This window comes from Urocampus carinirostris, chromosome 17, assembly GCF_059441175.1.
Source record: "Urocampus carinirostris isolate Australia breed hairy pipefish chromosome 17, RoL_Ucar_1.0, whole genome shotgun sequence".
Taxonomy (NCBI): Eukaryota; Metazoa; Chordata; class Actinopteri; order Syngnathiformes; family Syngnathidae; genus Urocampus; species Urocampus carinirostris.
Window position 1 is genome coordinate 31,373,955 of NC_142365.1, and position 16,277 is coordinate 31,390,231.

A 16,277-nucleotide genomic window follows, 5' to 3' on the forward strand; every position below is an offset into this window, starting at 1 on the left:
CAGCATGCTTACACCGAGTGCATTTTTATTGCGGCGGGGGACTTTAACCAGGCCAATATGAAAACAGTTCTCCCGCATTTCCATCAGCATGTAAATTTTGCTACAAGAGGTAGGAACACATTAGACCTGGCCTACACAAACATCAAAGGTGCATATAAAGCAGACCCCCGCCCCCACCTTGGCTCATCAGATCACCTTTCTGTTATGCTAATTCCAGCATACAAGCCCCTGCTGACCAGAGAAAAACCTACAGTGAAGCAGGTGAGGGTGTGGTCTGAGGGGGCAATGGAGGCACTACAGGACAGCTTTGATTGCACTGATTGGGACATGTTTAAATCGGCTGCCACTTACAACAACAAAATAAATATAGATGAGTACGCCATTTCTGTGTCAGCCTATATCAGTAAATGCGCAGAAGACGTCAGCAATACCAAAACTATATGCACCCGTGCCAATCAGAAGCCCTGGATGACTGCTGAGATACGCAAACAACTAAAAGTACGGAACCTTGTCTTTAAATCTGGTGACATGGAGGCGCTGAGATCAGCGAGGGCTAACCTGAACCGTGCTATCAGACTAGCAAAGCGAACGTACAGTCAAAAAATCCAGGAACGTTTCCTCAACAAAACCAACACCAGGGATATGTGGAAAGGCATTCAGGCCATTACCAAATACAAGCCAACCACCGCCCCAGTGCAGGACACTAGCATGGACTTTCTGAATGACCTCAACAAATTCTTTGGAAGGTTCGAGGCACAAAACGGCACCACTGCAGCGAAAGCGGTTCCAAATCAGGACGAAAGAGCACTCCACCTGGACTCATCTGACGTGAGGAAGACCCTGAGAAGGGTCAACACAAGGAAGGCTCCAGGCCCGGACAACATTCCGGGGCGGGTACTTAGGGAGTGCGCCGATCAGCTGGCTTGTGTACTAACAGACATTTTCAACACCTCGCTAGACCAAGCCAAAGTACCATCATGCTTCAAATTTGCCAACATCATCCCAGTGCCAAAGAAACCCCAGATCTTATCATTCAACGATTACCGGCCCGTTGCACTGACTCCTATCATAATGAAGTGCTTTGAGAGACTGGTTAAAGAGCACATCACCTCCAGTCTCCCCTCCTCATTCGACCCCTTTCAGTTTGCCTACAGGACAAACCGCTCCACCAGGGATGCCATCTCCTCTGCGCTTCACCTGAGCCTGACACATCTAGAGGAGAAGAACACCCATGTGCGGATGCTGTTCCTGGACTTCAGTTCAGCATTCAACACCATCATCCCACAACATCTGGTAGACAAAATGAGACTCCTGGGTTTCAACACCCCCCTGCGGAACTGGCTGCTGGACTTCCTCTGTGACAGACCCCAATCAGTGCGGATAGGTCAGAACAGTTCAGATGTCATCTACCTCAGCACGGGCTCCCCCCAAGGCTGCGTCCTAAGCCCCTTGCTGTTCACCTTGATGACACACGACTGCGTCCCTAGGTCCGCCACAAACCACATCGTGAAGTATGCTGACGACACAACAGTGGTGGGCCTCATCAGGGATGACAACGACCTAGCCTACAGAGAGGAGGTGGAGCAGTTGGTGGGCTGGTGCAGGGACAACAGCCTGGTCCTGAATGTTGACAAAACTAAAGAGATCATTGTCGACTTTAGGAAAAACCAGCCCAACCATGCCCCACTTTGCATCAACAACAAGGCTGTGGAGGTTGTCAGCAGTATCAAGTTCCTAGGGGTGCACATTACAAACAAACTCACCTGGTCCGTGAACACTGCATCACTGGTTAAGAGGGCACAGCAGCGCCTGTACTTCCTGCGGAGGATGAGGAGAGCCCACCTGCCCCCACCCTCCCTCATCACATTCTACAGGGGCACCATAGAGAGTATCCTGACCAGCTGTATCTCTGTGTGGTGTGGAGGCTGCAGCGCTACCGACTGGGGTAGTGTGAGGAGGGTAACGAGGACAGCAGAGAAAATAATCGGGACTACACTTCCCTCCATTCAGGACATTGGCCAGAAGCGCTGCCTATCCCATGCTAAGAACATTACCGGGGACCCCTCTCACCCCCATCATGGACTGTTCACTCTGCTAGCCTCTGGGAAGAGGTTCTGCAGTGTGCGGTGCAGGACCACCAGGCTCCGCAATAGTCTAGTCCCCCTGGCCATTAGACTGTTAAATGGTCAATCTAACATATAGTTAACTTAAATCTAAACGGCTGCTAATCTGACTTTTTGCACTACTGGCAGTTTTTTATAGCTTGCCACTCATTGCACATTGCTCTCTGCACTATGGTAATTACAGCGTTATTGTTACAGTGTTAATGTTACTGTGTACCTGACTTGTTAACCTGACTGCCCATTTTGCACATCTGGTTAGCTACTCTTCTTGCACTATCGGCACTATGGTAAAATACTATACGTAGCCAATTACAATACAACTTTATTTATATCTGTACATTCAAGGAAACTGTGGGGGTCAGATGCATCGACATTTCGTTCTGTATACACGTGTACTAGAATGACAATAAAGTAGATCTGAATCTGAATCTGAATCTGAAAGATACAGTAATAATTAGTAATCCCTTAAGCATGGCTCATCTTCCTTACTTACAACGCGCTACCTTGCCCTCAAAATCTGCATCTGTGGTTCGGCACTAAATATATTTGCCGTCTCTGTAGTGCTAACAATGCTAGCCTTCAGCACATTATTTTGGACTGCAAGATGTCACTGTCCCAAGGCCGCTACAGATGGCATCACGCTGTTCTGAAGAAGCTGGCAGAGGTGGTCAGAGCATGCAAACAGGAAGCAAACAGCCGGCTAGCCGTCCCTGCCAGTTTGCAAGGGCTGGTGAAAACATCAATGCCCCCTGTAATTAAAAGGCTCTTCTTACCCAGCAGTTGCAGTATCTCTGGGAGATCACCGACATAGTGCTGTGGTCGGTAGCCAGCAAGGTGGTATTTTTGTTTTAGACACACAAAAGGACAATTAGGACATACTATACTTGGCACCCTCAAAACATTTTATATAAGTAGTACTGTATTCTATTTACTATTATATATATTATCAATATATTTTGACAATTTTCGTTTGGTGGGCTGAATGAAAAAGCCTGACAGGCCGCATGTGACCCGCAGACTGTAGTTTGCCCATTCCTGTCCTATTCTTAATCATACTTTTTTGGTGGGAGGGGGAAATGTTTTTAGCTGAGGTGTATGTTCAAGGGAGAAAATGTTGTTTTGAGTTGGAGGCTTGCATCACGCTCAACTGGAGCCGCTCTCTCGGCTGATGTTCACTGACACGAATTCTTCGACAGGTTTGGCGGCCCAGATGCCTGCAGGACGCTCTGAGTGAAAACATGGACGAAAGGGACTGACGTGTGGAAGGCGATGCGTTCGGACGTTATGTGACAGACTTAAAGGCCCTCCTTCTACCCTTTGACTTGTCTTTACACAGGAAAGGGATGGGCTTCTCCAAAAAAACTTTGCCTGTGCCATCCATCCATCCATTTTCTGCACACCTTATCCTCAGTTGGGTCACAGGGAGTGCTTGGGCCCATCCCAGCCATCTTTGAGCAGTGGGCAGGGAACTGGTTGCCAGCCAGTCACAGGGTACACAGAGACAGACAACTCACACGCTCATTTGTACCTGAGGGCCATTTAGAGTCGCCAATTGAGCTGACAGGCATGTCTTTGGAATATGGGAGGATTGCTTCCTTCATCATACTAAGGATACAAAAGAGGCCATTTTTGGCTATTTCCGATGATAGAACTTCTGTTCTACTTACTGATTGATTCGGTCAGTTGTAAATTACATCGTGAACCCAATAAAAATAATTTTAATCAACTCCTCTCAATACCAATCAACCTATCATGCATTTTTTTGAATGTGGGAGTAAACCGGGGTGCCTGTAGGAAACCCACGCAAGCACGGGGATAACGTGCCAACTCAACACATAGAAGCCAGTAGATGGAATTGAACTTTGGACCTCCACACCGTGGGGCTATGCGATAACCACCCAGCAGCCATGCTTGCCTGTACCTATCATAGAATAATTCATCCACTCCTGTATTATATTTTTGTATTACATTTTTCTGTCTAGATGATTAGCTGTGTCAGGCACGTTACTTCGTTACTTTAAAAAAGTATTCATAGTTACTCACTACTTCTTCAAAAAAGTAACTGAGTTAATAACTGAATTACTCGAAAGTAAAAGTAACTAGTTATCAGGGAGATAAACTACTGTTATTTTGAAAAGATTGTCGTAAGTCGAAGAATTTGAAATCTTCTGAGCAGTATTCGAGTCAGTTAAATAGAGAAGAACAAACAGGTAGGTGTGTTATACAACTCTGTAATATTTATTGCACGTACATAAACTCAGACAAAAACGTACATAAACACGCACAAAAACATATGTAAAAGCACACGGACACATAAGTAAACTTGCAAAAAAAGGAACGTAAATTCGCACAAAAACTTACCGTATTTTCCGCACTATAGGGCGCACCGGGTTATAGGGCGCACCCCCAAAAAATAGTTTTTGGTCCTATATCTTCCATAGATAAGGCGCACCGGATTATAAGGAGCTACAATGGGAACGTCGACAAAACAGTCAGATGATTCAGTCAAACTGATTACCCCCTTAACATTCCCAAAGCTTGCAAAGAAGCAAATACGTGTCGTAGACACGTGCGGATGCGGTGTCCGTACGATGTCACTTAAATGCGTCATTTCAAATATCATTCGGAAGGTTGAAGTCTTGGGATTCAAGAAATGCCAAACATTTCTATGTTTCTATTTTCTTTTTCGCTCACAACTTTACTGTGCATATGACAATAAACACTTGGAATTGAGTTGAATTCACTCAACTCATCACAGCAACATCAAGATCGTTCTAAAACAAGATACCGGGAAAATATAAAGCCGCATAACTCACCTAAGTTCTCACGTTCAATAATGATACGCAACCATGGTCTTCTTACAACCGTGAGTGAAGTAAATCCATGAGAGTAAATTATTTGCAAATACAGACTAATAAAACATGTTTCTTTATGGTGTACTTTAGCAAGCTTGCTAAGCTTGCTACGCCAATGCTAAACTCGGCCGATTGCAGGATTTGTTTTGGCCATCTAGCCAATCCGAGGCTCCGAATAACTTCAGCCAATAGTGATCGATTCAAATGATGATTGACACATTGGTTAGCCAATAAAACGCTGGTATATAAATACAAATACAGACTAATAAAAACATGTTTCTTTATGGTGTACTTTAGCAAGCTTGCTAAGCTTGCTACGCCAATGCTAAACTCGGCCGATTGCAGGATTTCTTTTGGCCATCTAGCCAATCCGAGGCTCCGAATAACTTCAGCCAATAGTGATACACCGCGGACTACTCCACGTTCAGGGTAAAATCGAGTCGGCGGCTGTTGAGTAAGTTGCGAGACCTTGCGAATTTAATATTGAGCCATATATAAGGCGCACTGTGTTATAAGGCGCATGGTCAGCTTTTGAAAAAAATTAAGACTTTTAGGTGCGCCTTATAGTGCGGAAAATACGGTACATTAAAACCAACACAAATGTATATAAACTTTACTTCCTCAGAAGGCTGGCCTCCTTCAATATCTGCAAAAAGCTCCTGAAAATATTCTATGAGACAGTTGTGGCAAGCGCCCTCTTCTATGCGGCAGCGTTTTGGGGAGGCAGGGTCATGAAGAAGGATGCCTCTCGTCTCAATAAACTGGCGAGGAAAGCGAGCTCTGTTGTGGGCACAGACCTCGACAGCCTGACAACAGTAGCTGAGAGACGGGCACTGAAAAAGCTGCGGTCAATCATGGACAATTCATCACATCCACTACACAGCATTATATCCAGACAGAAGAGCAGCTTCAGCGACAGACTGCTGTCACTGTCTTGTACCACGGACAGACTGAAGAGATCTTTTCTTCCTCATGCCATGAGGCTCTTTAACTCCACTCGGCGGAGTAAAGGCCCACATTAAACCACACCTCCCCTACATTGCATATTTCCGTACTTTTATTGCAGTGTGTATTTTATGTAGCATTATTTAAATCAGGGGTCACCAACCTTTTTGAAACTGAGAGCTACTTCACGGTTACTGAATCATACGAAGGGCTACCAGTTTGATACGCTCTTCTGAAATAACAAATTTGCTCAGTTTGCCTTTAGTTATACATTATTTATAATGATTAGTAATACTCACCTATGTAAAGACACTGATCATGTTAATGATTTCTAACAATGATTATCAAAAATGACAACAAGGTGGGAAACAGATATCAATATTCAACACTTTATCTCTATTAATCACAGTATTTGTTACATTTTCAGATGATCACTTACATCACTACATTTTAGCAAAAAATATCCCATTTGCACAAGCCACTGACATGCCCTGTTAACAAATCATGAACTATGTTGCAACATGTTTCAAAAAGTTAACAATTATGTAATGTTAAACAAAATCAACTTACATATTTTTAAATATGTAATACATTTTTTATTTCACATTTTGAACTAATGGCCAAGTCTGTGTTATGTTTAACAAAATTATAACTTTTAAATGTCATGAACACACTTTTAAATTGAACACAATTCTTCAATATTTTAATTCAACTTTGCCATGGCACTACCATGTTGTCACTGACTACATCTGGTATCCGTCCTTGGTTAGTGGGAAGACTGGCATTGCATGCTGTTCACCAGTGTGTTGTAATCTGGTGTGTAACTTGACACTGCAACTGTGAGTGAGTCTCTCAGATGTGCATCAGTGAGGCGTGTTCTGTGTTTGTTTTTGATGAAGTTCATGTCAGAAAATGCTGATTCACAGAGATAGGTTGAGCCAAACAGGCTGGCAACCTTCATGGCTGCTGTGCATACTCCACTGTACTTCTCTGTGTCAACAAGGCGCCAAAAGTTTGGTGCAGCCTGGTAGGCTTTGAGATGGAGATCATTTTGCAATGTTATAATTTCAATCTCCACCTGTCCAGCATCCAAGTTGAACGTTGCACTTAACTGCTCAGCAAAGCATGTTGTGTCCCCATTCATGAAAGGGTTGGAAATGAAGAACACACATGGTTCAAGCTGATGAAGGTCACAAAACCTATTCTCAAACTCTTGCCCAAGTCTGTTTATTACTTCAATGTACTTTTCTGCCACTTTTTCAAATGTCTCAGATGCAGAAGCATTGTCTTTCAGCACTGACTGCACAGAGGGAAAGTGCAGAACTTTTTTTCTCTGTAAATCTGCAGAGAATGCATTCATTTTGGCTTTAAATGCATTTAAAGCACTTATCATATCGACAACAGTCTTACCTTTGCCTTGCAGCTGGCAGTTCAGGAGGTTTAATTTCCCAGTAATGTCCACCAAAAATGCAAGGTCAAGTGTCCACTCTGTGTCCTCTAGCAGTGAGACATCTTCGCCTTTGGACTGCATGAACTCTTTGATTTCACGCAAAAGAGACAAAAAACGATGCAAAACTCGTCCTCTGCTGAGCCATCTGATTTCTGTGTGTAGCAGTAGGTCCCCATATTCTGCTGACATCTCCTCTAATAGTACCTTGAAAATCCTGTGCTGCTTTGCTTTGGAGCGGATGTTGTTTATGATTTTCACAACGGGAGTCATCACGTGCCCAAAGCCGATCACTTTCGCACACAACGCCTGCTGGTGAATGATGCAATGGTAATGCAGAAATTTGGGGAAGTCTGGGTCACGTTTACAGTGAGCGATGAAACCTGTCTGTCGGCCGACCATAGCAGGAGCCCCGTCTGTTGTCACCGCTACCAGCTTTTCCAATGGCACCTTTTTCTGCACGAAAAACTCCTTCACCGTGTTATAAATGTCAACTCCTCTCGTAGTTGTCTTTAAGGGCAGTAGTGTCAGGAGTTCTTCTTTTGTGGAGAAATCATTAAACACCATCCGGATAAAAACCAATAACTGCGCTGTACTGCTGCTGTCCACGGACTCATCGCACTGGAGGCTAAACCACTTGCACTTCGCCAGATCCTGCTCCAACTGATCGACCAAGTTACTGGACATAGCTGATACTCGTCTTGCCATCGTAGATGCCCCCAGTTGGACGTCGGAAAGAGTGGAGATTAGGTCGCTTCCATTTTTCTCGTCTTTAAATACAGTGTTAGCAATTAATAACATCGCTTCTTTGACAACTTCTCCATCTGTAAATGCCTTTTTTTTCTTGATCAGAAAATGTGTAGCTCTAAACGAGGCTTCGGTTGCTTTTTGTGAGTTTTTGGCCGGCCTCGTAAAAAAAGACTGTTGCTTACCCAGAGCGGTCTTTAGCTCACGGGCTTTTTCTGCCCGTAGGGCGCTTGCAGGTGGATATTTATCATGGTAGCTTTTGTGACACGTATTGAAATGTCTCTCCACATTGTGCCGTTTTGCTGTCGCCACGGTCGTCCCGCAAATCAGACACACGCAGGTTTCTTTTACAGTCGTAAAAAAGAACTCCTCTTCCCATTCACTGTGAAAGAGATACGTTTTCTTTCTTTTTTCTGCCATGTTTTTGGGGTACGAAAGTGCATACAGCGCCCGCTAGCTTACTCTCCACATCCCACAAGCTCTACTTTACTGCCCATAGGTAAATATTGTGCGCGTTAACCTTAAAGTATTTTTAAGATAGTATTTTTTAAATCTATATACATACAAGTGTGATTAAAAAAATAATAGCAACAGAACAAAATTAATTTTTAGACGCAGCTCTCTATGAGATGTGCTATTTTTGGAACAGGCCCGCGGGCGACTCATGTGGTCCTTGCGGGCGACCGGGTGCCCGCGGGCACCGTGTTGGTGACACCTGATTTAAATACTCTATACAACACGCTACAGTGGGTATTAGCACGTCACATTGGGTATTTGTATATTGTATTCCTTTTGCTTTAGTATTGTATTGTTCTCAGCGAAGGGATGCTGCTGGAAATGTGAATTTCCCTGGGGGATGAATAAAGTATCTATCAATCTATCTATCAATCTATCTATCTATCTATCTATCTATCTATCTATCTATCTATCTATCTATCTATCTATCTATCTATCTATCTATCTATCTATCTATCTATCTATCTATCTATCTATCTATCTATCTATCTATCTATCTATCTATCTATCTATCTATCTATCTATCTATCTATCTATCTATCTATCTATCTATCTATCTATCTATCTATCTATCTATCTATCTATCTATCTATCTATCTATCTATCTATCTAAACATGCACAAAAATGTATGTAACCAGGCACGAAAACGTACGTTAAAACACAAACATTTGCGGAAACTCACACGAAAACGCACATAAACACGCACAAAAACGTAAGTAAAAGCGCACAAAGACATACGGAAACATGCACAAAAATGTATGTAAACAGGCACGAAAGCGTACGTTAAAATTGTTAGGAATTAAATATTAAAATGTACCGTTTACCCAATTGTTCGAATTAGTTATCTGCAGGGTTGGGTAGGGTTACTTTAACTTGATTACATTCAATTACTTTTGGATTACTCCAATACCAAATATGCTAATAGAAGACAAAAGAAACTAAATATGAATAAAATTATGACTGACAACACGTGGTAAGCTTTCTCTCCTGGCTTTGATCTCTTTGATCTCCGGCAAAACTAACATAAAATGCGACAGAAACAAAAGTTTGACAACATCATTTTTGCCGTTCCATGTATTCCGTTACTCCCCAAGCCTGCACAAAATCTAGTCATTTTATTCATATTTAGTTTATTTTGTCTTTTACTAGCATATTTGGTATTGGAGTAATCCAAAAGTAATTGAAAGTAATCAAGTTAAAGTAACCCTACCCAACCCTGGTTATCTGACTCCATTAACCAAACACAACCTACATTCACCTAACAATGCGCGCTCGTTTCTTGATGGAAAAATGAACAAGAGAAGCCAACATTTTCACACGGGGGCAGTTTTAATTTCATTATTAATTTAACTAAGTGAACTCCATCGAATATGGCCGAATTAGTGTCGCTCGAGTCTCTGTCAAGCCTCCTCTCTCGTTCTTCTGCTTCCTACTCTCGGCCCACGTTTTTTTTTTGCAAGCTTGTGTGCCAGCTCTTCCTATGGGCGTGCCAGGAAAGCCTCCACGTGGGCTCCTCCATCTCAGAGGAAACAATCTTTTTCATGAGCGACGTAGGAACCTGTGGATGCAGGCCATAAAAGAACTGACTGAACTGAAGACATCACAAGTAACATTTGTGGTGCCCAATTCATACCTTGTAAGTTATTGTGTCAATCTGGTTTAGATGTACTCTAATGCCAAATACTTTAGTTAGAAGGTGTAAGTACCGTAATCTAAGTGTTGGGGAAATGCTAAGTGTTTGCAACCAATGCATTGACTGTTAGTAGATCTTTTATAATAATAATAATAATGATAATAATAATGATAATAATAATGATAATAATAATAATAATAATAATAATAAAAATGATAATATAACAATAATAATCTCATTTATAACATTATTACTAATTGATACTTTATACAATGTATTCATAATCATAATATATATTAAACGGAAATACATTTTAACATTGTTATTAACGATTATTATTGATTAATTGTTGTTATTGTCATTATTATTGTAAAGCAACCAACTTTGGGGACAGCATTCTGATTTGCATTGGGAAAGACACACAGACATGAACTGCCCCAGCTCCCCTCTCTTCAGCTTTCTCTCTCCTCCTCCTTCACCAACTCGACTTCACAAGAATCAACCTCGCACAAGAAATACTTTACTAAAATATTACCTGTTTGCAATGTCAAAAAAAATTGCTCTAATTAAAACATTTTAAGTGATTGAATTGTCTGATGTGGCACTGGGCTTGAGGTTTGGTATTATCTATCATTTCTAAACAAAGGACATCAAGAGGTTGCCTTGACGGAACCCGTCCTTCAACCACCAACACCCCCAGGGGAGGCCGGCAAGAGCCGTTTGGGAGCAAACAGCTCACCCTACCTGCACTTCATTACTGATTTGGCCAGAGACGAGCCAGGAGCAAGACAGGTTTGTAAAAAAAAAAAAAACGAAAAGTTCCGTTAGAGTGAGCGAGCCAGCCACGTTCCAACTGAACAAGCAGCAAGGGGTAAAAAGTCCTGCGAGCAAACAACCAGAAAGTCATGCTTAGCCAGCATCCAAGTCCTGATTGAGCCAGAAGGCAAGTCCTAGCGATTCAGCCACCGACCTTAAATCGCACCTTGAGACAAAAAAAGGACCTGCAGGCAGCCAGCAAGGAACCACAGCTTCAACGCCCTGCATCCAGTGATTTGGTTCAGTCGGTCCTCCAGACTTGAGGACTGCAGCACTACCCCCTAGAACCTCAGAATCAACCCCCATAACATCATCAGATCATGGAATTGAAACCAAAGTTAATCCAGTGGTTGCAGTCATAGAATGGTGTAATTAAAGGGGGATCAAATCAAAGTTATTCTTATTTTTCTTTTGTGTTCTATTCAAGTTTCTTCCGTAGATGATTAGTAAAAAATACTTAAATCCGAGTGTGTGTATGATTAAAGTATGTTGAACTTTCAAAAACGATTAAAAGAGTTGTTGTGTGGCCAATTCTTCAGATGACCTAAAATATTTTCCATTCATTTTCCTGATACACTTATCTAAAAACTGAAGGATTGTTTACATTTGACAATAAAGGATTTTGTATGATGGAATACAAATTACATTTTATGCAAAAGATATTCACTGGCTGGGCTGTGGTGCGAGGTCAGGGCACCCAGATAGAAAATGTTATTTACAGGAACGGAGGGAACGGGACGTAAGGCTGATAAGATAATCAGCACATCCAGACGCAGAAAGGCCCTGATGCCTGTACAATACACGAGATGGTGAAGCCCACGGGGGGGCTTCCTTGGCACGCCCATGGGAGGTGTCGGCAAGCCATTATGCGGAGAGATGATGGCCAATAGGAGAAAGCTAAAGGACTTAAGAAGAAGGCTTCCAGGAGACTCCAACGTCGCTTATTCGGCAGTTTTCGATGGCGTACACTTAAATCTGCCCCCATGTGAAAATGTCGGCTTCCAATCCATCTTTTCCCTCAAGAAACGAGCGCGCATAAATTGTTGGGTGAATGTTGGTTGTGTTTGGTTCATGGAGTCAGATAACTAATTCGAACAATTTGGTAAACGGTACTTTTTGATGTTTAATTCCTAACAAAACGTATGTGGTGATTTAAAAGGCGAGACAAGTTTAAGCGATTGAATTCGCCTCCTCAATTTAATTGGTAAATGAATCGTTCAAATAATTCAATGACCACCTAAATTGTCTACATGACTATACATCCAACATACTCAATGTATTTAAGGTTGGTACAAGCTAGAGAAAATCAGTTCTTCTAAAGTTTAGATTATGTGTGAACTAAGTTACTGTAAATATGAGTAACGCAATAATGGCTCGTTGTTGTAACAACAGTTGAGTTGATACATATTATTGATAACACATTACAGTAATCATTAGCAAGAAAAGTAATTGAGTTCCAGGAACTCGTTCCTTTGTAAAGAATAATTTATTTTTCGCGCTTTAATTGCATCTAATGTACGGATTAGGGACTTATTCAGAGAATTAGGCGGATGCATTTTAATCATTGCGTCGGTGAACAACATGGCAGCTTTTCATTTGATGGAAAGGACACATTGTCATTAAAGTGACCTCACATACTTTATATAACTGTGAATACATTGAGCCAAATGCCAGGCAGATTACCAATGATGTGCTGTTGGATTTACTTCTAATACCTGGTCTGTGTTAGCATGTCCAAAGTCCGGCCCGGGGGCCAGTTACGGCCTATGAACAATTTTTTACTGGCAACAGAGGCCTGTCATAAAGTTAAGATTATGTGGCCCGCCACAAATGTTGACTGCAGTATAAGATGATGGCCACCTTTCCCTTGCTTTCTGTGAGAATCTTAGCCCACCCCATTTTGAAATGGCTACCGTAAATGTAAAAAAAACAAAAAATGACTGTGAGGGCCCACGCTTCCAGGATAAGTGGAAATCTGAGTATTTTTTACCAGAATTTGCGTCTGCCTAATTTGCCAAGAGACTTTGGCCTTTCTCAAAGAATATAATATCAAGAGTCACTACCAGACCAAACATGCAGATTTTTTAAAGGTAACAGGAAACCTAGATGGTAAGGCGCCCGCTTTGAGACTGGGAGGTCGGTGGTTCGCGCCCCGGCCGAGTCATTCCTAAGACTTAAAAAGTGGTCGGCGGCGCCCTCTGTTGGCTGCGGCTGCATCGGCTCGCTACAACGGGTCAGGTGCAATCGACATTTCGTTCTGTGTACATTGTTACACAGAATGACAATACAAGGAAATTATTATTATTATTAAACAAACGCTGAGAATAGGTGAATAAACTGGAAGCTGTTTTAGTGGCACAGCAGCACTCTTTCACGAGACCCTGAAAGTCACATAAAGTGACTTCAAAGGCAAGCTATGAAGTCACAACGCTGATCTTAAGCGCTGCAAACTTTTTTGCAAAAGGGTAATTTCATTAAAAACTGTAGTCAACCCACATATTTTCAGCTGAAAAGTTTGGACACCACTGATGTAAGCAAATAGATCGACCCCACTTTAATTTGTTTTCCTTATAAAGCAACCCCAAAAGGAATATTTTGGCTAATAAAGGCTCACCATTCTCGGTTTTCCTTTTGACACCATTCTTAAACATTCCGGCATTGTGCAGACTGGCTGCAATGAGACCGAAAGATGTGGAACAGGCTCTGACTATTTTATGAGTCACGGAAAAAGTTGAAAGAAGGCGTGGAGTTCATACAAAGTTGGAGCAACTGAAAATGCGATCGAGAGAATGAAACATTCCAAAAGGTTCTGACAGGGTCCAAATAAGGGCAAGATGTCAAGAAGAAGACTTTTTTACATAGTGATCAGCTCTTACTGTTTTTTTTTTGCTTAATTTGAATGAGGAAGCTAGATTGAGACATTGAGATTTTAGCTTCGGGCTCTGCTTCAACCCAGTGGACACTTAGAGCGAAATAAAGACATAAGAAAAAGTCAACAATGGTCTAATCACCCCTTAACGTTCTGCCCGCCTATCGGCGGGCCACCAGACTAATGATAGACAAGGTATTGTCTTCACGATGTCACCAGTCACTGAAAAACGTCATAACATATATCATTCGAAAGATAAACTCTTGGGATTTGAGACATAATACACATTTCAAAGTGTACTCACTCAGAAACATCATCATCAGCATAAATGGCTTTGTTGCATCAAAGACGATCCAGAGAAACCATTTGTGTAAAATATTTAGAATAGAATAGAATAGAATAGAATAGAATAGAACAGAATAGAATAGAATAGAATAGAATAGAATAGAATAGAATAGACTAGACCTTTATTGTCATTGTTACAAAATGGGTTAACATATTGTGACAACGAAATTGGGCATGACCCTCCAGTTTCACACATTCACATTGAGGTAAAAAAAAACAAGAAGATAAAGGAACAGAGAAGATAAGGTTATGAAACAAGGAGGATAAGGTTATAGTTATAATTTACACAAAATTTACACAAGAAATGTCGGCATGTAGGATGTTACATACAGTTTGGTATCGTAAGGGTTTGTGCAATATGCATTTGGTGCAAAAATAGTCATCATAGTGCAAAAAATAGTCAACATATGCATTTGGTGCAAAAATAGTCATCATAGTGCAAAAAAAGATAGTCATCATTGTGCAAGGTGAGCAGTAAACATAGTGCAGTCAACATTGTGCAAGAAACATAGACATGAGTACCATTTACGTTCGTATGAGGTAGTGTTTTTGCAAGAGTTTTTCAGTTTTTTCTGCGGTGTGTGTTTAGGGTGGTAATGGCTCTGGGGAAGAAACTGTCTCTGAGTCTGTTTGTTTTTGTTTTGTGTGACCCGTAGCGCTTGCCGGAAGGCAGCAGGTCGAAGAGGTGGTGGCCGGGGTGAGAAAAGTCCATGATGATGTTTTCTGCTCTGCTGAGGTAGCGAGAGCAGGCAATGTCCTCAAGACTGGGCAGAGAGCAACCGACGATTTTCTGGGCTGTTTTGATGACCCTCTGGAGCATTTTCCTGTCTGCTGCTGTGCACCCAGCATACCACACCGTAATGCAGTACGTCAGAATGCTCTCCACTGTGGCTTTGTAAAAGGACACCTGCAGCTGATGTTTAAGATGTTTTTTTCTTGAGCTCTCTCAGGAAATGCAGTCGCTGCTGGGCCTTCCCTACCACCGCTCTGGTGTTTGCAGACCAGGAGAGGTCGATCTAACAGACTTAAGAAAAACACCAAAAAGAATATCTGCTTAATTCGACGGTTCTTCTTGTAGTTTGTTCCTTCTGCTCCAAACTCCCTTTAAAAATAAACAGACACATAAATTATTCCCAATATGGCAGTGAGCCTCTGACCTTTCAGTTGAGACCGCTCTTGGCCAATAGCAGGCTTTTTTCCACAGTCCACAGCTCGCATTAGCCCATATGGGCCTGTTTGATAAAAAGGACAATGATTTGAATGATGATTGTCACATTAGTTAGCCAATAAAATGCCAAATATAATTTTACATCATTTTCCGGGGTTGAATGGAAATCAAAGCCAAAAATACCGTGCGCAAGGCAATCTGTGATTCCTTTTTACGCACCTTTGATACACGCAAGTGTGCACAATCATTGATTTGACTTCTGCAAAGAGAAGTTGAACATTTACAATTTTTTTACAAAGTATACAAAATTAGCCCAAGTAAAATATTCATTTGCAAAGGTTTTAGTGTTGTAAACTGGGCGTCTCAAAATGGCCAGTTTTGGAAACGCTTAACCTATCCTTGGAAACATTTGTAAAATACAATGTTTAGTTATTTAGATTGTGATCAAATTTGAAAACTTAGGTAAGGCTTCAAGCTATTGTCTTTCCTGTTTTCCAGCTGAGATGCCCATGCCACACCATTCTGCAGGCATCTTATCGCAAAGCAAAATTCAGGGTAGAATAAAACCTTTTACTTCTGTGTGTTCCAACTGAGATTACTCAATGTTAGGAGCACGTACCGTGATTATTATTGCTTGGTTTACAGTATTTGGGACAATACTTCAAAGTCTTACCTTTCAAAAGAGACCAAAACCGTCCATATTCCTCAAATGGTTGAAGAACAGCATTAAACTTTGGGTGAGTCCGAGATTGGGATTTTAGGCAAATTGTACAGAACTTTTAAGGGGTTAACCACAAACAAATGAAGGATCT

At 41.7% G+C, this 16,277-nt stretch overlaps 1 protein-coding gene across 2 annotated transcripts; it reads right to left on the reverse strand.

Annotated features, from left to right (window-relative positions):
• Positions 1-6,080: 6,080 nt before the first annotated feature.
• Positions 6,081-8,827, reverse strand: LOC148349787 (general transcription factor II-I repeat domain-containing protein 2A-like). 2 transcript variants are annotated; one of them, XM_088321602.1, is made up of 2 exons: positions 8,303-8,827; positions 6,081-8,140 (listed from the first exon to the last, which is right to left on the reverse strand). In XM_088321602.1, the coding sequence occupies exons 1-2, from the start codon at positions 8,535-8,537 to the stop codon at positions 6,690-6,692; spliced, it is 1,686 nt and encodes a 561-aa protein (XP_088177728.1). In that variant the 5' UTR covers positions 8,538-8,827; the 3' UTR covers positions 6,081-6,689. The 2 variants fall into 2 exon arrangements, with proteins under 2 accessions (XP_088177728.1, XP_088177727.1); XM_088321601.1 differs by having other exon boundaries at positions 6,081-7,264; positions 7,334-8,827.
• Between the last annotated feature and the right edge of the window lie 7,450 nt (positions 8,828-16,277).